The 24,046-nt window shown below is 35.3% G+C and overlaps 1 protein-coding gene across 1 annotated transcript in view; it reads right to left on the minus strand.

Annotated features, from left to right (window-relative positions):
* Positions 1 to 1,091: 1,091 nt before the first annotated feature.
* RASEF (RAS and EF-hand domain containing) overlaps positions 1,092 to 24,046 on the minus strand; it is a 28,270-nt gene continuing 5,315 nt past the window's right edge. Inside the window, exons 2-17 of the mRNA XM_036403483.1 lie at positions 18,610 to 18,756; positions 17,738 to 17,828; positions 15,167 to 15,262; positions 14,090 to 14,167; positions 13,458 to 13,573; positions 12,713 to 12,781; positions 11,693 to 11,777; positions 10,216 to 10,307; positions 7,856 to 8,090; positions 6,705 to 6,842; positions 6,462 to 6,609; positions 5,502 to 5,583; positions 4,343 to 4,457; positions 3,362 to 3,481; positions 2,297 to 2,373; positions 1,092 to 1,200 (exon numbers count right to left, since the gene is read on the minus strand). Of these exons, the coding sequence (XP_036259376.1) occupies positions 1,092 to 1,200; positions 2,297 to 2,373; positions 3,362 to 3,481; positions 4,343 to 4,457; positions 5,502 to 5,583; positions 6,462 to 6,609; positions 6,705 to 6,842; positions 7,856 to 8,090; positions 10,216 to 10,307; positions 11,693 to 11,777; positions 12,713 to 12,781; positions 13,458 to 13,573; positions 14,090 to 14,167; positions 15,167 to 15,262; positions 17,738 to 17,828; positions 18,610 to 18,756 (1,798 nt within the window). The remainder of the gene's footprint in view (positions 1,201 to 2,296; positions 2,374 to 3,361; positions 3,482 to 4,342; positions 4,458 to 5,501; positions 5,584 to 6,461; positions 6,610 to 6,704; positions 6,843 to 7,855; positions 8,091 to 10,215; positions 10,308 to 11,692; positions 11,778 to 12,712; positions 12,782 to 13,457; positions 13,574 to 14,089; positions 14,168 to 15,166; positions 15,263 to 17,737; positions 17,829 to 18,609; positions 18,757 to 24,046) is intronic.

A 24,046-nucleotide genomic window follows, 5' to 3' on the forward strand; every position in this document is an offset into this window, starting at 1 on the left:
TTCTCAGAACTTTTCTAAAATCAGTTGAAGGAACTCTCATTAAAGTGATTGCTGTTCATTCCAGGGTTCTTTTACTGAAAAATTTTACAAATGCTTGTGCATGTGCAGCAATTCTTTCACCTGCTGATTTAAAACTTATAAAAAATGTACTAAAATATATATTAAATCAGACTCCTATGTACTATTACAATCTTTCAGTTAGTGACTGAATAGAAGATAATTGAAAAAGCAAAGGAAAAATTACAACTTGGACCAGTCCGTAGTAACAATATGCATCTAACTTAAATAGGCAGATAGATATTGGATCATAACTCATTTCAGCAATTCTACATATCACAGGTGTTACATTCTCTCTGGAATTTTGAACTGTAATAGTCCAGACAAATGCTTCTTTCACCTCTTAGCTGTGTAGGATCAGTTATAAAGTCTATTTCTCACTTCTTAGTCAAACCCCAACACTCAAAATGAAATACATTCTAACTAGCCAACTTTTGAGGAACTACAACAGAATACCATGAACCTGCCACTGTCTTCTCCTGATAAAGACCATTCTGGTTCCGCTAAACTTAGGGATTACTTGGACCTAGGCAAGCCTTAATGGTTTGGAGTTTTCTTAAGAAATGTTTAATCAACATATACTTAAGGCTGTCATAAACTAGATAAGCAGACTCGATCAAAAAGAGATTATATTAACTGAAGCTGTAATTTTTTCTTTACCTGTGAGTGATATTGGATATTACTACGTTCTGTATATAAGAAATACGAATGCCATGAAGAAACATGCAGGTAGAGACAAGAATATATATTACAATATTGTATGCAGCAACTACTGTAGCATTGATTCTGAGCTCATTGCACTGAATAATATTATGTTAAAAAACTGAAGAAAGAGTCTATGGGGCGAAGCAATTTCACAAATTTGAATGAGTAGAAAGTAGAGTCTGGACTTTGAAGATTATGTGTAGCTTCTAAATATACAAATGTATAAATCCATAATAAAAAGGAAACACTACTGAAAAATTTTGGTTTAGTTGTTAACTTGGGTTTTTTTAAATATACAAGTTATTTAGTTAAGGAAAATTATTTGTCATTTAAACATTGCAACAGGTTTTTGTGAGTGCTGACTTTTTGACGGGTGTCCCAGCCAGGCTGGTTACTGATCTTGTATCATCTTGATTATCACTTCGTTTTCGCACCTCACTGTAAAAAACAAAAACAAAAACTTGCACTCAATTAACACATTTCTATTCATGTTCATTCTTCTATTTCTACCACTATATGCTGCAGAGTTCATCACCATCTACTGTATGGCTAATACAATATAAATTAGCACAGAATCAACGTGTCTCACAACTTTCCAATTTGGTAATCATATTGATGTTTCTATTCAATTCATAGTGATAAAAATATGAATTTTTTTAATATCTAGTAACTCCCCCATGTTCTGATTTATCTTCCATTTTCTTTTGAGAAGTTTTTATTTGCTTCTGTATTTTACCGTAAAAAAGAGTATGTTCATAGCTCTAAGTACAAAAACAAATAACTTCAGTTTCAAGTATGAATTTACTTTCATAGAAAAAATGCATGTTGTTGGATGTTTTTTAGAAATGCAGACTTAAAAGCTGTGCATATATGATTGATTATGGGCTACAGACCACTTTCTTGGAACCACAACTTCTTCTTTCTTACAGGCCTTTCAAAATTATACTTTAACCAAAAATGGTTTGAAAAGGTAGTAGAATTGTAATATTTGGCTCACACACTATAACAGAAATACCAGGGTGCTAAATGTACATAAACCGAATTTCTATCTGTAAATAATTTAGAGAAGGGGACATCAAAGAAAATATATGCAATTAGAATGGTCAGAAATAAAACTGAATAAACATTAATATGTGTAAGAGAATCAAAAATAATTACACATAGAATTATTACATTTCAAAATAAATTATGAAAGTATCATCAAGAAAACAAATCCATGTACAACTAAAATTACAATTCACTCAGCAAACAGGTCTTAAAATTGTGGGCTCTGTAACTGAGTCCTGGTTTAAATTTTAATTATTGACAGAGCTTTGTAACATTTTCAAGCAAAAATGTTATTTCATTAAACTGTGAATACATGCCATCTTGCATTTACCTATAATGATTTAACAGAGTATTCTTTTCAAATTTTTTTAGCATTGGTACAATTTTAAAACTATATGTGTATCTTTCCATGTGCATTCACATACCATGTCCTCTTTATAAAATATACTCAGATGTGTTTAGGTGAAAATAAAACATAGTTACTTACCGAGCAAGATGAAGAACTGCTTCTACAATATTAGATCCATCTTTAGCACTTGTTTCACAGAATAGTGCATTGTAAGTCTGTGAGTAAAAATAAAATGTTAAGCTAACTGATCTGAGATGGCTCCCATGTGAATGGGTACATTTAATTACAAATTGTTTCCTGAATAACACAAAGAATGACAGTACATTTAAATGAACAGGATTTCTGCTAGTGTTTTTCACTGTCCAACACATTCTCTTTAGTACTGTGAAATAAAACAGTAATTGTTTTTTAATTATTTCTGGTTTATAATCAGTATATTCTGAATTAATAAACTGAAAAAAAGCCATATTATAAACTTAATGCTCAAACTCAATCTTCTTGTCCACAAGACTGTAAAATAGTAAGAAAGTGGCCAGGACAGGTTACTTAACCTAACTTGCTAGCTACTGTAACTATAGCATCTGGTTATTGTAAGTTAACCAAAAAAAACCATCATTCCACAAGTAACAGACATGGTATCTATCCCAGTATAATCAATCACTTGTGCAAGCATTCATCCATCCAAGACCCTTAAGACTCCTCCTATTATTCTACAAAATACAGGATTTGTGCATCGCTTTGACCCATATAAATACGTGCAAAAAAAACTTGTTCACACTTCTATTTATAGCAGAAAATTATTTTTTTCTTTCCGCACATGTGGCAGGAATACAAGAGTCTCTTGAAGATGAAAATACTCCACACAAAATCTGGACAGACAGTCAATAGTGTGCCTCATATTTGAACTGGCAACTTCTATTTGGCAGCAGAAAAACTCAGTCGTCTGTCCATCCACCTTTTTATGAGAAAGACTGAGAAGTTTTTCAGAGCCAATAATGAACTTCAGCTCAGCAGACACTGAGATGTGATTTAACCCAGCAAACACCATCAAAACACGATAGATTAATGCTAAGTCCATGAATCCACATTACTTGACTTGGACAAATGAGCATAAAATTACCTTTGTTTACTAGTTTCTCATATGGCTTTCAGATAAAAATTCCTAAGACCATTTTATACTAATGAGATACACTTGGACCTTACCATAGCCAGCTTTTCTCCATAGTTTATAGGCACACACTTTTGCCCTTGTTCTGTAACATCTTGACGGAGATCTGCCTTGTTTCCCACCATCATAATTGGAATATTCTCATGAGTTGCATCCTGTAAGGAGTCACATCCTGTTATTGCTAGAACACTCACAATACAAAGAAATGGCTAACATCATCATGTCATATCAATTTCCTTTCCACAAAGTCTTGTACACTAGTAGAAAAAAACTGACAAATTATAAAAGCTATGCTGAGAATTTTCTATAAAGCACTCTAAATGTAAGCAGTCAGCTTAACTATCAGCCCGCAAAGACATGTTTCCATTCCCATAAGCCTTGTTTCCCAAAAAAGGAATTTAATTTGTTAAGTTAATCTAATGGAATTAGTTACTGCATCTAAATGCTGTATGACAAAATTACTAAGGGAAAAGTAACCAACTCCTATACCATGACTAAAAGAAAATGCTTTCACAGAAGATGAACTAAGTATTTTGCTTGCCACTTTCCCTCCTATTAAGCATCCCCAGCAGAAGAGAAAAACCCCTTGCACTACATGCGAATTCATATTCAAATAAAAAAACCAAGAAGCATAACTAGAAAGAATTACTGAAAATTTCACTTAAGCTATAGCTAATTTACAGAATCTAATACATTGGTTTAAAATGCAAAGACTCCAAGGAATATTCAAGCCATCCACAAGAAGGTATCTGAAATATGCTGTCACATTCATTTTAAAAGGAAGTGAATGGTAAGAGTGTCATTGCACAACATCCTTTAACACACAAAGATGTATCAGATTGAATTCTAACTGAGTATATCAGGATACATTTAGGACTTCCACATAGCTTTTATTTCTATGACAGCCTCCAGTCTGGATAATTACAATTTACATCTAATATAATTTTATAAATAAAAAAAACCTAATAGTGCAGTGAAACATAGCTTTTAAGTTCTAACATATGCAAGGGTCTTACCTCAATCATATCCACCCATTCTCTCACATTAATAAAGCTTTTTTCACATGTTACATCATATAGCAGTAAGACACCATCTGCTCTTCTGAAGTATGATTTAGCAATACTTCGAAATCTTTTAGAAAAAAAGAAAATATTTGCATAAGGCCACATTATCAAATAATAGTTCAGTTTAATATCACTAAGATATTAGGTTTTTTCCAACCTTAACGGTTCTATGATTCTATGATCGACCTACATGTAACTTCCTAAACTGATGGCTCACTTTACTGCCTTTAAAAAAGATGGAAATCCCGTAAAATTATTTGAGGACTTCATGATCAATTACAGCCATCTTTGTCATGAACTTTCAATCTACAATCTACAATCTTTCAATATACAATCTACTCAACCAAGTATAGTAACTAGGTATTTACAATGGATATTAAAATATCCTTCACAAATTTATTACATGAGAAGAAGGCTGATTGGATTCCTACGTACATACAGCCAACACAAATCTTGGTCAATGAACATCTTAAACTGACTTCCACAGCACTAGATTAACCTCTTAATAAGCCCTAAAAGCTGTTGGTAAAGAACTAATGGCTCTCAAGTAAAGATGTCATAGGATTTTGAGGAAACTTTACACAATATTTTGAAGAATCATGGATATAAACTCAGCAATATACAAAGATAATTTTGACAAAATTCCAAAGTCTTTGGAAAGAAGTTTTTATATAATAAATACAATGCAAATCGGGACCATGATTTTTATGGAAAGAACAGGAGATGGGGAGGAAGGGAAGGGAATCTCTAAGAAAAGTTCTGCTTAAAAATACAGGTGTAATAAGGACATAGAAAGCTAAAGACTAAAAACAGAAGAAACCATATGCATCTACTCCATCGTTTAGTATTGCCAAGGAGGGACACACAGATTTAGTTAATTAATCTTGCAGTGAACCTCAACTATTTCTCTTGATACCTCAGGCATCATCGAAGATGACACATAAGCATTCCACCTGTCTTGAGGTCTCAGCAGAGAAAAATTGCATCTGTTTACAGATATTTACATATGGACCAAACAATGAATGTTTTTTTTCCAGCTAGATGAAAAAAAGGCAAATGACTTTTCCAAACAAAATAATTCAAATAAGGTAAAGTGCAGGGTATCACTAACCTCTCCTGCCCAGCTGTGTCCCATAGCTGTAACACTGTAGGTTCTCCATCAACAATTAGTCTTTTCATTTGAAAATCCACACCTGAAAAGAATCATGTGTATAGTCTAAAAAAACCCATCAATAATCTTAAAGAAACCACAAATAATTAAAAGGTAGGGGCTACATATAACAGTTTATCCAAAATTCATCTTTTTTAATAGGGTGTGAGATTTCAGTCAGTCATGCCCATGCTTCTGAACTGCAATAATCCCCTGAATGTATTTGCCTTTTCGGAGAAGAATTGATAGAAATTGCACTCTGAACAACAAGCAAGAACTCTCACTGCTTTCTTTCGCTAAACAGTTTTATCAAAGAAGTGAAAATACACATAAAAAACTCGATTTCAAATACCAAGGAAGAAAAAGATAAATTAGACCAAAAATCCTGACAAGAGGCAATAAAACAAATATAAAAGTATGATTTGATTGGAAGACAAAATTCAGTCTTTGGAATCCTTAAGACTTAAGTTTGTTAGCTGACAAGTATACTACCATACAGAAGTCAGTCAGAAATCCTTCTAGCTGTACTTAAAGCAAAGCTTCAATAACACTTTGAAGAAATTGCAACAAAAATAGTAGGAAAGACATGAAAGAGGGAAGTGTTGAGAAAACAAGAAAGCAATGGAAAATGCAGAAAAGCTCATACACACACTGAAAGCTCCTTGCACTGACATTCCTCCTCTGGTGCTTCGTGTCATTCAGAAAGAGGCTTCATAAAGAAAAATTAGACCAGCACTCTATTTTCTGCTACAAACAGCTGTTATTACTAAGCTTTAGTACTCAATTAGGTCTCACAGCCTGCATAAGAAACTCTTTGTGTAAATCCCTAGCAAGGAATCATAAAGGCAAGCTTTTCATCCTCTTCAATGCAAAATAACAATGAAATTAATTTCAATATTTTAAGAAGAACACCAACTATACCTAGAGTTGCACTGGTATTGCCTTGAAATTCATTCTTGCAAAGTCTCATAAGAAAACTGGATTTTCCCACTGCTGCATCTCCAGCAAGAACAATCTTGTAAGCCTTCTCTGTACTGGGGTATTTTGGAGTGCATTCAGTTGCATCTGACTGAAAATAAAAAGAATCCCTCTGTAACAACTCATAAAAAAAAACCTACCCCTCTGGATCATTCTTTTCCATTTTTCCCCTGAAGAACTGTTTACCTGAGGGGTGAGAGCAGATATGTATTTCCTCGTTGAAGCAACTGAGCTGCTTCGACTAACTGGTCGTGAGGGCTTCCAGTCTAAAACTGCAGTGCTGTTAGCAGGACTGTACGCTTCTTCATCTCTGATCTCTGGAACCTGAAAGTATGAGTTAGTTCTCTGGTGAAAAAAGTATGTTTTTCTGGAAAGGCACAGCTAGGACTGAGTAAAACACTTTAAGAGTTTGGATTAAACAGAGATAAATTATCAGATACAGCTGTGCAATTCTAATCAAAATACTGTGATAATTCTGTTGTCATTCATTTCTGCTGTTTAGTATAATCTACATTTTGTCTTTTAACATTTTTATTGTTTGGCATCCATTCTTTCAGTACTCTAATAGAGCAAACTAATTTCTATAAGAAAATTTCAGCTTATAACAAAGTCACAGTAAACAATTAGGACAATACTTTATTTCAAAGCTTATTTTGCAAACATTAAGAATTTCCCCAAAGACATTACTCTCTATGCTATTACTCAAGCTAAATCAAGTAGACCACAGTTGTAATCAACATTATTCACAGCAAAGTCTCCACAGAGATTAATGTCTACTAAATGAACAGGTTTTTTTAAAAAAAAAAACACATTACACTGTGCTTGATATTATTTTTACTTTGTAGTCCTCAGAAACTCTTTCAATGTTACTAGCAATAAAACAAACACAGTAATACCTTCTTAGATTTTTTTAATTCTCCAAGACTTTAGCCTCTAAGTCAATGTGTGAACTAACAGTATTCTATCTCATAGGTGCTTTTTTTCTCCACAGCCACAGCATAGTAAGAGGAAGTGAATAGAAACCTATTTTATTTCTATCCACTTTTTTATCATTAGAAAATGAGCTTCTTTCTGCATACAGTTTGACAAACTCCAAAAACAATAAAAACTTAATAAATGAAGTTATTACCCAAAAACGTATCAAAAAATGTAAATTCAAAAAGAGAACGACTTATACATTTTCAAAAAATGTTCACTGATTAATTTAAATACGTATGACCCACATATTTACTTTTAATTGGCCTGTGGGCAAAGATCCATTTTATTTTAAAAACAGGAAGCTAATTTTGTCTCCTATCAAAGGCTTTTCTCAGAGAAGAAGTAAATCTGGCACTTACATCTGTATCAGAAGCATCACCACCAAAGCCTTCTTGCATACACTGTGACCTTTGAAAAATCCTTTGATGCCTATATTCCACTTCTGAATCATACTCATTTGAATCTCTCAGGGTAGACAAACCACTGTCAAAACAGCTCTCAGGTAAGCTGTCAACTTCACAGTTTATCCTTTGCATCGGGTCACAAAGGGCTAAAGAATCATAATCTTCATCGACACAAGACGAATGAGATGACCTAATAAGAAAATATTGGAGGGGGAAAAATAAATTATTCCATATTATAAATCCCAATAATAAATGCTCTTCCCAACAAAATCTGAGCCCTTCTGGAATAGTCAACTCTTAGAAATGCTAATGTTAAGTTTAAGACATATGTCAATCCCTATCTTGCCTTTATAAAGAATTTCTTTCTCAATCATATGTCTTGGGATGCTCAAATCAAATTATTTCATCTCTGTTACTGATGATCACTTTCCAAGTGTCAGTAATTATGACTATCCATTAATTTTAAAAAGCCTACCTAAAAAACACTCAGAAAGTGATGTACTATGAAGACATGAGAAAAAGAAAAATACATATGATGTTTTAGTGAATTTTGGCCTACTCTAAGACATCAAACAACCTTGACATACTGTACTTCATTCAAATTAATACATTTGTTCGCATTTGTTCATGTGCTTGCCAATAAGAAACGGCTATAAATATAGAAGATGGAATAGCCAAGTTCAGGAGATCGGTAATGGTGGAAGAAGTCACTAAAGAATTTTCTTACAGTTTGATACACTATGCAAAACCTAAACTTTTACACAGAATTCCTCTCTTTTCCCTTTACCTTCCTTTAAAAGTCTTTTTTTTCCCCTTCTGGATACTGTAATATATAAAAATATTTTAATTAATGCAGCAATGACAGTATGGATTGCAGAAAAAAAAAGATTTTATTTATGCAAATAAAACCACAGAAAAAGGAAGGTTAATAGAGTGAATCCTAAGAAAACCAATCTTATAAAAAAGGTTACAATGGCTACAATCATTATCATGCTCCTTCATCAAGACAGGGACAGGCATCAACGAAAGTAAGGCAGTAAAGGTCTCCAAGTCATAGCAGAGAAGAGAGGGTCTGCCTTAGCCCATCACATCCATGTTGGGAAGGGATGTGATGCACAGACCTGCTAAACCAGACAAGGTCAGCATCAATCCTTGTAACAACAGCTTGCTCCCAGAGGGGCTCCCCTGTGATGGCACAACACAGAAGAGTACACTGGGGAAAATCACCAAATTATGAAGCTGTTACTGAGTCGAATTCTTTCCCTGCACCTGGCCAAATGGGGGTGACAGTGGCATCATTGTCCTATGCAGTAACATTCAGAACCATCTAATTTACACCCCTTCAGGCTAATGAATAATCATATGCATGCATGTGATCTTTGCTGTAGGATATCAAAGCCTACATGGTCTTTGTATTCATGCACCTACTAGCCTATATCAAATCACTGAATTACTGAGGAAGAGTACATGCTATAACAAAGTTAAGTTTGTCAGGCATTCCCTGAAATAAAGTTCTTAAGCAGGCAATTCTTAACTGCACTGAACTATGAATTCAAAGCCGGGAATTTCATATATGCTTAAGGCAAGTTAGACCAAGATGAATCTTACAGACAAAAAAAAAAACCCCATACATTTTAGAACAGATTGCTTAAATCATGTTAGTATACAAACCAATACCTCTTATGCTGATCTGATGTCAGGAGACAAAGTACTGAAAACAAACAGGTTTTGGGACATTCACATCTCTTTCTGTCTTTTGATATTATCAAGTCACACATGTTATGACTAAACTTTATTCCTACCACGTAAACTTTCTTCTAAAGTGCCTTGTATTTCTCAGTTTTGTGGAAATGCAAGGGCTGCACCATGTGGCATGTACTAATGTATATTCATAAAGAACAACATAACCAAGCCTGCAGAGAGGTTTTAGTTACTCCCTCAGAAAATTACTGAATGAAATATGCAGCTTAGAGTGGATGCCTCTAAAAATCTGCAGAGGGTACAACATTAGGGAATTGAGTTTTTGTGCATTCAGAAACAGGAAAGTGCTTTTGACAAGCAAAACTTTACAGCCAGCAAACACATCTCACATGGAGACAACACAATAAGAAGGACACTGCTGAATGAATGGGGATATTATAAGTGTGAAGTGAAGTCAATTTAATTCCTATCCAAGATATTTTTCTTTCTGGCAGACTACTAAGACCTCTATTAGAGATCTCTCTATGGCTTGGAATACCACTGAAAGAAAAAGAAGACAAAATAATCTATCAATTGATTAAGGACACACATTTTTGCTGATGGATCTGGCTTACCTGTCATACCGTGGGTTTAAAGGAGAATGTTCACCATTAAATTTAGGACTGCTTCTAGAAAGAGTACTTCCTGGTGAGGTATTTGCCAACCGCTGCAACAGATACATAGTAAATGCACTATAACTTTGATGAACACAGAGGATTATATCTAGATTTGTTCAGGGAAAAAAGTGTGCATCATCAAAATTACAAATTGGATGTATTTAATATATGTTTATTTATATTTTATATATATATATATATTTCATATATATATTACCTCATACTTCATATATGACTGAGGATCAGAAGGCTTATTACCTATAGCATTTAGGCTTCACCACTGCCTTTATACTGAACATACTAGACATGTTCAACTACAAAAGACAACAGAATTTCCAAGAGGGTGATTTCATTGACTACCTCATGACTCTGACCTCAAGACTACAAAATGCTAAGCTTTGAAAAGTGATATTTAGACCATGGCATGCTGACTACTGAAAAAAATGGGGAACTGTCACTAGCTGAGCTAGTTTCAGGAGAGCTACCTCCTAGCTCCTAAGAGAGATCGTGAAGGAAAGGTCTCGACTAATAGCATGTGACAAAAATATTTTGTACATTCTGCTGTGCCTCCATTTATTAACTGGAAACAGCTTCTTCTGTCTTCTATGTAATACGCTCGTTTAAATTTCCAGGCATGATAGTAGAAAATGGTATCCATTGTTGCATCTGTAGCTTGTATCAACAAAAAGCACTTGTTCACTGGTAGGGAATACTGCAAACAGGCAGTGAATTGACCCCTATTTTCCTCCTTCCTCTCCAGTATTGTCTTTGTGGGCCCATTATTCTGGCCCCATCCTTCTAAAAAAGCTATCTGCTTTCCTCATGATGCCAAATCATTAGTTTTAGGAGTTTTAACAGGTTTCACAGGATTGCAAAATGACAGTGTAGAGTAGTTTTCTTTCTTTCAACCTTTCCTTTCTCTAGTTTGGAGGATTTCAAGTGACATTTGCTACAAGAGACTCCAATGCAGTTCTAAGAGCCCAAAAGGGTCTGATTAAGGTCTCTGTCAGTAGTGCATGCTATTCATTTTCCCAGTGACTTGCCTGGACAAAAGTTTGAATTAGGTTAAGACCCTGCTATTAAAAAAGGGCAGTTTTCTGAGAAAGTGTGTTGACAATGGTAGGACCCTCCCATACACAACACAAATACATTCCCTCTAGCACAGGAGAAACTGTTATTCACCTCATTAAATATCACAGAATATTTTTTACAATAGTCATTTTCCAAAGCACCTGGAAAGCAGCTGTGCTCTAACAAAACTTCCAGTACTTAAAAAAACGTAAGTAAAATCTAACAAAACTACACAGGAGTATTCCCACAGTGAGCCCACTGAAAAAAACTCTATTTTCTCAGTACCCAGGGAGGTACCAGTTTAATTGTGCTGTGTTTATTCTTTCACCTTCTATGATAATGTAACAAAATCATAAATACATACCAATGATCTGTTGTACTTGCTCAAACTGTTTTCAAGTGCACTTCTTAAACCATCGTTGCTGTCATGTAATTTTCTATTAGCTGATCTAACAAGGAAACACAGTTCAACTTGCAGAACTCAAGAAAACATGAAAAACTCTCCGAAAGAAAAATTTTCAAAATACTTCTAAAAAACCCTTTTCTTCTTTAGCTAACACTAAAGAGTAACATGAAACTGGAAACACACTGACAGATACTCAAACAAACCATCTGAAAAAAATCACTGTGAATTTTAGGCTTCAGGGGCAGCCCAGGAAGCCCACTTTCACTTGTACAGCATGGTCTCTGGTCAGTGGAAAAAAAGGTACTGTAGGAATGGTGACAAAAAAAACCCCAAAAAAAACCAAACAAAAAAACCCAAACCAAACCAAACAAACAAACAAAAAAACCCAACCCACACAATAAAAAACTAGTCCAGCTATTTCTGTACAAAATGACTACCCTTTAAATATTGCTGAGGTGATAAAGAAGACAAATATAATTAATCTGCTTGAAAAAAAGAATTTTTTTAGGATAAGGATATTAAATAAAGATACAAAAAAATCTATTCATTGTGACCCTTCTTGTGCACCTATTGTATAAGACTGCACACTCTTGGTACTTTCCAGACAACAATAAGGGAAAAACAATAAGCTTTGGAGAAGCAAAGCCAATAGGAAACAGAGCGAGGCAATAATTTTTATGATAGCATGGACAGACTCAAATCACATTCAGCTTAATAGAAAGAAGTGAAAGTTAGTGGGGCTAAGAAAAGAAATGGAAAGAAAACAACTGAAGTGTTAGTGGGTCAGTACCACCGCAGAATTAATACCACAGTAATATTTATGACAGTTGAGAACACCACCTTTTATGATCATTTAGGCCCTTTCAGTATTTTAACTTGAAACTGTTCCCCAAATTTCAACCCGATCTTTTGCATACTTATCTCAGATATGGTGGGACAAAGTTTGATAATAAAAAACCTGAATTTCTAAAAACTTACTGAAGTATTTCAATTTGTCTTTCCAGATTATCTCTGTCTTCAGTATACTCTCGAATAATTTCTAGATCCCTGGGAAAAAAAAACAAAAACAAACAACAAACTTAAATTAACTTATGCTTCGTCAGGATAGTATTACATTTTCACCATATTGCCTTTGGCAGAGTTTACACTCATGCTGAAATATGCTGAGAGCAGTTTTACGCAAAGTAAGATAATTTGGTGACTTCATTAATCTCTACAATTATAACTCAACAAAGACTGTGAATGAAAATGAAAGTTGTACAAAATAACCATGGGGACTGTCTCCTTTTCCCTTCAAATATAATTTGTATTATCTGATGATAACCACACAATGAAACTGGCCTTTATGCTCCTTTAAAAGAGTAATTGGAGTAGCTTTCATTCATTTTAGAAAAACAAATGGTTAAGATAGACATGGAAGGCTTCCAAAACTAAAATTTATACAGGTCCTCATGTGAGTGCAAGCCATGAAGAAAAAAAATCCTGATTCTGTACTGTTTTATTCCTAATAAAGTCCCACTAAAATCAGTGGATATTGTTGCAAGATTGAGAGAGTTTGCATCATAGACAGAACTTGCTCTTTCAGAAACATAACAAGAAAAAGGAGCAGCATTGATGACACGGTATCAAACATGTACCTACCCTTTAAGGCAAATTTAGAAAATAACAGTTGCTAACTGCATACCTAATAATTACATCAGAGAATAGATTTTGGTTAACTTACCTCTCAGTGTTCAAAGACTGATCTGCATACTCGCTTTTCAAGGTATCTAATTCACTCTGCAGAAAAGCTATATTTGTCTGCGCTTCTAAGAGATCTTTCCTAAGTCTCTGATTTTCCTTCAAAAAAGGAAGATATTAGATGTTAGCTGTCATAGTCACTTCCAAAAAATGTTGATATATTATAATAGTAGAATAAAAACCATAGTTTTTAAAAAGCAAAGTAACACAAAAATTAAACACTATAAAATTAGGCATAGAGAGGGAAAGAAAATTAAAGATGGCTAAATCAACAGAGAAGTCATTAAATTAACATGCGAGAACCTCTGAACTTTTTATTTTCCATTCAGTTACAAAAACAAATGGGACCACAGGATCTCAAGCCATTTCTAAAAGTCCTACATAGAATGCGTATACATTTAAACAGGTTCTTTCTCAATTTAAAAGATCCACATACACTTACCCACTACTTCAAAGGTTTATTTTCTAGATTACCATTACTAAATGTAAGGAAAAAAAAAAAAAAACAAAAAAAACCCCAACAAAAATCAAAACCCAAATTCCCACAAGTATAACAATCTGTATTGCAGACACTAAAACTGAGGCTAAATTAATATGTTAATAACATTCTCTTACCAGCAACATATCATGTATCCTTTTTTTCAGTTCAACTACATCTTCCCTGTGATTGACAGACTTGGATTGCTCCTCCAGCTGGAAGTATTAAAAAAAATCACAATTAATTTATTTGATTGTTCTGATTAAAAAAAACTTTATGAAAATCACAATAAATAATCCTTAAAAGGTTTTACAGTTACTAAAGTTTTTAAAACTTAAGAGCTTTTCTAAATGTACTAGCAGACAGCATTATTTCAAAAATCACTGGCTTTCTAGAAGGTTGATATGCTTTTTTCGCTCTTTAGGTATAAAATATTCATAACTAGTGACACAGAAGACTGCTGTTAAGATAGAAACAAAGAGAAACACTAACTTAAAAAAATATAAAAAATTATTACTACCTCAGCTATGTAGTACTTGGACAAGAAGCTCTCATGTTTCTTGTAAGAAATTTCCATTTCTGCAAATGCTCTTCTAAGTGCAATTAAATACAAAACCCAAAAAATATATCCACTTTGCTTGCTATAATTCTGATAAAACTTATAGCAAAAACCAAGGTCAAAATTAAACCCAAATTATGAAATATTCCAAAACATCATTCCTACCTGAGATTTCATTTTACTTTTTTACTAGGAATCAAATTACTATCTCAGATTACAGTTGAGCTCTAAAAGGCACTATACATAAAGTTGGGTACTAAAAGGCACTATATTTAAATTACAATATCCGTGTTTCAAATTCCATCTTTATTTATAAATTACAAATACTTAGTTGCAATGTATTGGACTATTTCTAATGGGCCAAACATAAGACTAGGTAACTGCAATATTAATAACCTGATGGACCTAGAAAATTGTTAAGCTACAGAATTTAGGTAATAATTGCTGCTCCCTTTCCTAAGTATTTCAACAAATTACAAAGCATGAATACAATAGCACAGAATGTAAACACAACCTAAAAATTATCTGCAGTTGCCATTTACTAATACAAATTAAATTAGAAACCTACAATTATGATTATCCATCTTGAGGGAGGCATTTCATAAGGTCAAGATTTCTTAAAATACTTAAAAAAACTCACCAGACTTCAACTCACCTTTTTAAGTTTTTTTATTGTCACCTGAAGATCCCCAACCTCAGTGTCATACTGGCGCTTCAGCTCATTCAGTGCTTCTTCAGCCTTTTGCTTCTCCTGCAATATTTTCAATCTCATTAGAAGCTGAGACAGGTTTCAGACGTTTATCAAAAAATTCATTCATTAGTTTGGAAAGCACATGCTTTTTGCTTAGACAAATGTGTCTTTCTATTCTGTCCCTTCCTGAAGATCCATAGGTTCTGATTCTGTAATTGCAGTCCACTTCTAAAAGACTCATAGAAATAAAATAGTGGCATGAGAGTAAAGATTTGGGTCCATTCAGTGTTTTTCATTCATGATTCCTGTGCTTAACATTCTCAATGTCACTTTTTTTTTACTCCCTTCTTTTTAATTTTTTTGCTTGCAAGTGTTAGAACATTACAGGCCCATGTCAGTAAAAGCAGATGACAGCATCTCTAGTCTTAGATAAATGGTACCATCCCAGGAACAGAGACAAGGGGGTGGTTTCACTGCTGTCTATTCAATACCACCCACATCACCAGGATGGTCTCAACAGATGGAAAGGGAAGCAATGCCATCTTTTACCAGGGCATATGGCAGGGTGTGTGCCTGTGTTTAGAGACTGCACCAAGTACTGCCTACAGGGATGTGGTGTGCTATTGACTGGTGTGCTCTACTTATTCCAATCATTCCCAGAGACTCCAGTTTCACAACACAAGAAGTCAGAATGCAGCAGTGTGAAGTGGAGCCTATAAGACAGGTTGAGTTTCCACAAGGAAGAGGCAGGCATAGATTTTGCTTAGAATTCAGAATTTCCTGTAGGTGACGCTGGTATTCATGTGTTAAAACAACAATCCAAGTAATCAATTTAAGTTGGATTCCCCTACTGTTGCCAACTACATGGACTCGTAAGTATTGTTGGGTAACTATTTGCTTCCCTTGAAGAAACAAAATACAGGATAGGCTCATGCAGAAGCAGGTGTCCCGGTGGCATGAGTGAGATCACTCTGACAAACAATAGCCTTGATTACAGACATTAAGATTAATGGCTTAGTACATTCCCACAAAGTAAATAACTTAACATTTACACTCGGGGCGTTTTAGTAGGTGTGGTATGTGGAGCTAGGAGCTACAAGGAACACTGGAGAGTGAAAATTAAAAAAGCCTTGTGAGAAACAAGTTAACAGACCATCTTTCATACCTATGGCTAGATGCAAACGGTGATTGAGAACACAGACTAGATGTAGATAATACATAGAAGACCCACTTCTGCATAATGCCAGTACATAACTGCAAACACACACATCCCAGTCATCTTTTTTAAGCAGTGAAAAAGGGTATTTCAGTGATTTGTCACTTTTTGAGGAGAGTAATTTTTCAGAGAAAATGTATTTGTTTTCTAAACATTAACATCTTAGCTTCTCTGGAAGTGAAAATTTATCTCTACTAGGAGCTGCATTACCATTAGTTAAACACATCAAATCACACATTTTTTTGGCAGGTGTGATATCTTTAAGATTTCTTTGCCATTATATTTTGTTTCTAGGAACACAATAGGCTTTTATGGTGTGGTAGGACTGTTTTCTACTGTATAGGATAAAAAGCTACTTGAAGTAAATCTATCAGAATACCATTTACCTTCACATATCAATTAGTGTGAACTACTTAAAATCAGCAAGTTGGCAGACAGAAGTTTGTTACTTCTGGTTCTGCAAGTACTCTGGTAAAAGAACCCATAGCAAATACACATAGATGTTCAGTACACCACGTGTCCGACCAAGCAATAATTATGCCCATACTATACGTTTTAATTAAAGCATTTTTTATGCCCTCATTAAAACACTTTTACAAACTGTTATGCTCATATAAAGTTTGGCTTATCTTAAATGAATGTAGTAACAATTCAAAATGAACCAGGGAGCTGGTCTTGCTCCTTTGAATTATTCAGTCACATGTGGCTCTAATATATCTCTCCCTGGGTAAGAGAAGAGGATTTTTACTCCTTTTCATATAGACTGCAAGTGGGTTGAAACAACAGATAAAATTGAGCAGATCAAAACAGAATTTCCCATTGAGTTTGAGGGGCCCAGGCACATTGCGATCACAGTTACCCTCTCTTAAGTCTCTAAAATGTAGTTGCAGGAGAACGGAGGAAAAAAAGATCATTACTCCAGGCAGATATACAAAGAAGGACCAAATAATTGAAGCATTAAATTATACATAAATTATTTTACTAGGAGAACTAGATTACATTCTTTAGTGCTGAAATATAATTTTCTCCAGTCTGTTTTCAATACTGGTCTCAGAACGGTACTCTTCTTGGCCAGTATGTTCCCACAAAAGGGAGAGACTTTTTTTCCTTGGTTTATTACACCTAAGCAGATATTCCTCTTTAGGAAAGCATTAAGATCATGCATTTTTTCATCTCAAGTAGAGTATTTTTTCATCCAGGCCCTGCCTAGAGCAGCTTTGAGTCAGTCCATCAGGATCAAACCACACGTGGCCATCAATCCTGCTTAAGACCACTGAGAGTTCAGTAATTATGAAATGCTGTAAATATAAAATACTCACTTCCTTTTTAACTTTATGCTCTGCAGCCTGTATCCGTAGTTCCATTTCTTCCTCTAACTCACTGAGTTGAACTGCTGCTTTGTCTTGAGCCCTAAAATTTAGAAGAAAATTTTCTCCTAGGAATTGCCCTCCAGCTTGAAAGAAACACTGTGTGAAACTATCTGCCCACCTCAACTGAAACAAATAAGACAGAAAGACAAGGAAACAGTTTAACATTGCCCAGACCTTGAAACTGGTGTGGCTAGGAACCTAAATCCCAAATTATTTTGAAGATACTGGCAAATTAGATTTTAAATAACAGCTGCAAGCTGATGATTAGCATTAAATACATCTGCATTTTTAAAATTAATTTACAAAGATGAAAGATGCCCCTTGTTATCCTATGAAGAGACTTCAAAAGCAACTTGCATCACCCACACATACAAGATCTCTGTTCTGACCTAATCTGTTTGGTCTTGGCAGTTATGATGTGAGACTGACAGTGCCAAGTAGTTAAAACAGGTAAATACATTCCTTGAAGCTCACGAAGCAAAAATTTGATTTCTAAAATTAAAGTATAGTGGATATGTATGATAAAACTCAAAGTTGCAGCCAAGGAAGAGGAGTCAAAATGTTTGAAGGCATTTAACTAACAATAGATGCAAAAATTTGGCCCAGAATTTATCAAAAGTATGAACAGGCAATCATTTTCAGGCTGCTATATATGCTTATGCACAAGGGTATGCACACAAACTAACTTCAGAACTCAGTTTACAGAAATACTTTGCACGGCAGATTTTAGCATTAACTCTCAATAGTTTAATCAATAAAAGCATGAGAAGAGGAATAAAAAAGAAACCACAGAACTGAACTAGAAAGACAATTCACTATACCTTTTTACCGCTATTGCCAGAGTTTCCATCTCTGTGCTTTGAAGTTTGATCTCTTGGATGAAGTTCTTAATGACATGCTCATATGGCTGGATTAATCTTGGTTCTGCTATGTGTATGTTCTGATACAGAACACTGACCTGCTCTTGTCTGAAAAAGAGAAATATGCACATTTTAATGCACTTATTTGGAACAATGTTCTATTACAGGTTTGAGAAACTTACTACAAATTATGATATTCCCCTCTTTACCTATTTTTAAAATTTAGCAAGCTAGATACAGGCTTTCAGCATTCAGTACAGTATGTCAAAATTCTTTAAATTATGTTTACCATTTCCACTTCTCTGCTTTACTATAGCTACTGAAAAAAAACCAAACAAAACAAAACAAACAAACAAACAAAAACAAAACAAAAAAAACTAAAAAAACACCAAACTGCCTACTTCTGTTCATGGTGTAGTGAAGAGAATGCCACTGGAGTACCCCACAATGTATATCAAGTTTCTTGATTGCTCTAATGTTAATCATAATCCATGAAGAAACATAAGATTTCAGGAGGTTGCATAAGAACTGAAAACGGGTATGAATGCCAACTACCTAAGTTAAAAGGGGAAGGAGACAGAGGGAGGTGGGCTGTAAGCAAAATAAGAATACAGCTCTTCAGTCTCACGCAAATTATTCTGGTCTATATCCAAATAAATCTGTCATAAGAAGTTAATTCTGTATATTACTCTCATGTGAAAAATGACAGCTATATCTCATAAAGAAGAAAGAAAACATTTCTGTTGGTATTTTAGTTGTTAAAAGCTCTCCTGAAATTCACAGTGAAAAGTTGCCTCAATGCAGGAATAGTATATTCTGATTTCTATTTAATCTGGACTAATTTACATAGATTGTATGCTGTTCTAATTGTCAGAGCAAAGAACCTTTACAAAAAAAAAAGAATAGCGTAAGAGCCAAACCACTATTACAAAGTCTACTACACAAATAGCACTGATTTCTGTTCATGCTACTGGTATGTCGTGCAAACCTTTGTTTTACTTGCTAGGTTCCAACTCCTGGATTACATTAGGCAACATAGCAGAAAATATTCTGCAACAGAATTTAGCTGTCCTAAAGAAAACTGAATGTGATTGACATTGACTATATGCTAGAACATGAACACGTATTCAACAACTTAAAAACCAAATGGAAAAAAGGAACAGAGAAGATGATGTCTAGAAAGGTGGAGAAAACAGGCCAGTAATTAGGAAATACACATTATCAGAAGCAGAAATACAGCCAGAAACGATGTTTTGCAAGTTCAAGTCCAACACCATATCTAACATTACAAATACATGCTCCCTTTTAGTTGCAAATGAAAGCTTCAACTCTGATTAAACAATCCTCCTTGTTAGACAGCTAAAGTTTTCCTATCTTCAGGGCAGGTAGTGCTACTTAATACATTCACCATACACATGATATCAACAACTGTGCAATCCAACAAGTGTGTATTCTCTTCATTTTTTCTCACTTGAAGCAATTCCACAGCTTTGATTATCAATGCTGCAGCACTCTGCTTCTTGTATGTGATTTCTCCACTGAAGGTCTAACTTACTTTACTAAAACAGTACCACAAATGTTACTATCACTCAAATTCCCTTTTAAACAATTTAACAACTTCAGGATGCTGTAACACTTGCTTCCAGCTGAAATGTTGGCATTTATTTTGAGATAGAGAAACATTAAACCAGCACAAAGAGATAAAGATTTACTGATGCCTGAGAAATTTATGTGGTTTTGTCTTGCAGAGGATCTCCTTTACAAAGGCTAATCCTGTATTACCTGTATTTAGTAAGTTAAATATCTTCCAATGTATGCACACAATTTCTTTTTCAAAATGTATTCTAAAGAGAGTAATGTTGAAGTTCACAAACAGTAGCAATAACAAACAGATTTATCTGATCATCAGATGCTACAAACTCTGTATAAATAATGCAACATTAAAGAACTACTCAATGTATATTTATTCAATTAATGATTTGCATTTAAAAAACTGTTAAGGACATTTCCAGAATCCACCTGGAGGCCTGTAGTCAATGTCATTCTCAGGGATCAATACTTGAACCAGTCTTGTTCAACTTGTTTATCAATGACCCAGATGAAGGGATAGAATGTACCCTCAGCAAGTTTGCTGATGGCACTAAACTGAGGGAGTGGTGATCCACCTGAAGGCTCTGCTGCCATTCTGTGGGACCTTGCTAGGCTGGAGAGCTGGGCAGAGAGAAACTTAATGAGCTCCACAAGGGCAGGTGTTGGGTCCTGCACCTGGGCAGGAACAGCCCCAAGTGCCAGCCCAGGCCAGGGGTTGTCCCTACAGAGCAGCTCTGTGGAGAAGGACCTGGGACTCCTGGTGGATCACAAGCCATCCATGAGCTGACAGTGCCCCTATGGCCAGGAGGGCCAAGGGTATCCTGGGGTGCATCAGAAAGAGCACGGCCAGAAGGTCGAGGGAGTTGTGCCTCTACTCAGCCCTGGTGAGGCTGGATCTGGAGTGCTGTGTCCAGTTCTGGGCTCCTCAAGTAAAAGAGAGACAAGGAGCTACTGGAGAGGGTCCAGCAGAGGGTCACAAAGATAATTTGGTGTCTGGAGCATCTTTCTTATGAGGAGAGACTGCAGGAACTGAGCCTGTTTAGTCTGGAGAAGACTGAGAGGCGATCTCATTAACACATATTAATATCTGAAAGGTGGGTGCCAAGAGGATGGTGCCAGATTCTTTTCAGTGGTGCCCATCAACCGGACAAGGAGCAACGGCCCTAAACTAAAACAGAGGAAGTTTCACCTCAATATGAGGAAAAGTCTCTTTGACATTGAGGCTGGCAGAGCACTGGAAGAGGCTGCTCAAAGATATTGTTAAGTCTCCCTCTCTGGAGACATTCAAAACTGGCCAGATTCCTGCTCTTAGCCGACCCTGCTTTGGCAGGGAGGTTGGACTGGAAGATCTCCAAAGGCTCCTTCCAACCATAACTACTCTGTAATTCTTTTCAAAGTATATGCAAACCTGAGTTAGTTAGTTAGAGTATGGTGATAATAACACCAGGTTGTGGGACCAAAACCTGTCTGGGCCATTCACTTAAGAGTTGGCCTTCACGATCCATGTTAGTTGGTCTCTTCCAACTCAGAATATTCTGTGATCTGGAAATACACGTGCCTGAATTTAAGCTATAAATCAGTAGGCCTATAATGCTGATCCTCTGCCCCACATCTAAGTCTGCTCTAAGATGCAGTAGTCAGAAACCCAAAGTAGTTACTGTGAGGTTTTATTCTCCCTCTGGGATAAAAAAAAATGTTTTGCCCAATGACCAGCTACCACACAGTTGGATTCAAAATATTTCAGTAACACAGTTTTAGGAAGCAGCACTTAGGCTCAAGAAGTATCCATATCCAATATCAGTACAACAATGCAAGAGTCCGGAAAGGGCCTGGAAAGATCACAGCTGGTCACTGAAACTCTCAATGATACTTACATGAGTGCTTCTACAGCAACAATACAGGATGTCTCAATTAAAAAGTAGACTCACAACTACTACATCAATCAAAAAAAATCAAAAAAAATCACAAAAAACCACCAAACACAACAACAAAACAGATGAGAAATCAAAGTCATGCAACAAAATTAGCAGGATTACTTAATCACCTATGATTTCAGAGGGATGTAATATGCTTTCATGAACTGCAAAGATTGTCAGTGATTTAGTCATTCCAAGTATCCATGGATCCATGATAAAGATAGCAGCAATTATATGGACTCATATTATATCAACATGCAGTAAATGTTTGAAGATTATTTGTTCCAAATTGCCATTTTTATATTTTTAATCATTCATCTGTTTTCACATGATTTAGTGAATATCAGTGACACTGCTGCAGCAGGGCAGATTAGCTGCAATGAATACTGCCCAATTTTTTTCTTGCCCCTTCTTCTTGAATACATGCTATTTTTCTGCAAATTCATTAGTTATTCAAAATTAATTATCAAAGAATATTTTACAAATGTATTTCACCAAGCTGACTTGAACTCTAAATAGTCTGTCCTTTTGCTAGAGAAAATGTTTCAGCAAAATTAGTCTCAAATGCTTGGACTTGCTCTTTAAAACTCGTTTTCCTTGAAATCCTAAATTCATTTTTCAGTGTATTTAGCTGCACACCTATAAGTTTCACATTAACACATTTGTGTTAGTGTGGAACTTAAAGGTATTCGCAAATACTAATGCATAGAAAGAGCACTTTCTAATATATGGCATGAAAATTTGTCATTTTGTTCATCTGGCACTATGGTTATACTATTCATCATGCATGCATTTTTTCTGTTGCTTCTGCAAAGTGCAGACGCCAAATACCAGTAATCCACAAAAAGTATAGCATTGTGGCCAAGGACTACTTTGGCTTTACCTTACCTCATCTCAAACTATGGTTTATAGCATAAACCATCTGTAAAATTAGTACTTAGTAAGAGTAATTAGTCAATATTTGCACAGCTTCACATGAGTTAACTTAAGCAAAGTTACAGTATTCACATGGTTTCAGAGAGTTCCTGTGAGAACTGCATAAAGAAAATAAAACTGCTCTGATTACAATGCAATTTCTAATATGATAGATTTAAAATACCATGGTTGAATAGAAGAGGAGCAGAAGGGAGGCAGGGGGACAACTCACACCAAAAAACCCCACAACACTGATTTTGGCGATATCAAATATTTAGATTATATTGTGTTATAATTTCCTTTAATCCACACAGCTATCTTAATCCTTACCAATTCATAGTATTATTTCTGGTTTGCTGATTATACAGTGACCATTTGCCTCATAATCCACACTCTGAACAGAGTTCAGAGAAAGATGATGGAATTTTTTCAACTAATAACAACTCCAGAGTTGCTCAGTATCTTACATGTGTGGTCACCAGAAAGAATATGCTGTTTGACACAGGCCACCCAGTCTGACCCTAAGGGCAGTACTAGCTTTTAGAAGACTATTTTAATGATCTCTTTCTACTGTAGATCAGCTGGTAAAATTGCTCTCATCACTTGTAGAAGTTCTGTTCTGGTATGGACGTGAAGAGATGAAGCATAAGGTGGTCTGAGCTGGGAAGGTCTGAGCTGGGTGGTCAGAACAAAACAAAGCTAAAGCATTATGCATCTGATACCTGTCCTTACACTGGAGACCAACAGCCTATGTGTGCCTCCCAGAGATCAACAGGTACTTTTTTCTGAAAAGCAGACACATTGGATATGCCACTGTACCAGTCAGCAGAAAAGAACAACCAAATCTGATCCAGATTAGAAAGGATCTAACTATGTCACAGCTGAGTGCCTAACACTTACTCTAGATGGAGTGCCTGAAGGAAAAATAGATTACACAGAACTTTAACATGGTGTAAAATTCAAAATATTTGTAAACT

Source organism: Molothrus ater, chromosome Z (genome assembly GCF_012460135.2).
Source record: "Molothrus ater isolate BHLD 08-10-18 breed brown headed cowbird chromosome Z, BPBGC_Mater_1.1, whole genome shotgun sequence".
Lineage (NCBI taxonomy): Eukaryota > Metazoa > Chordata > Aves > Passeriformes > Icteridae > Molothrus > Molothrus ater.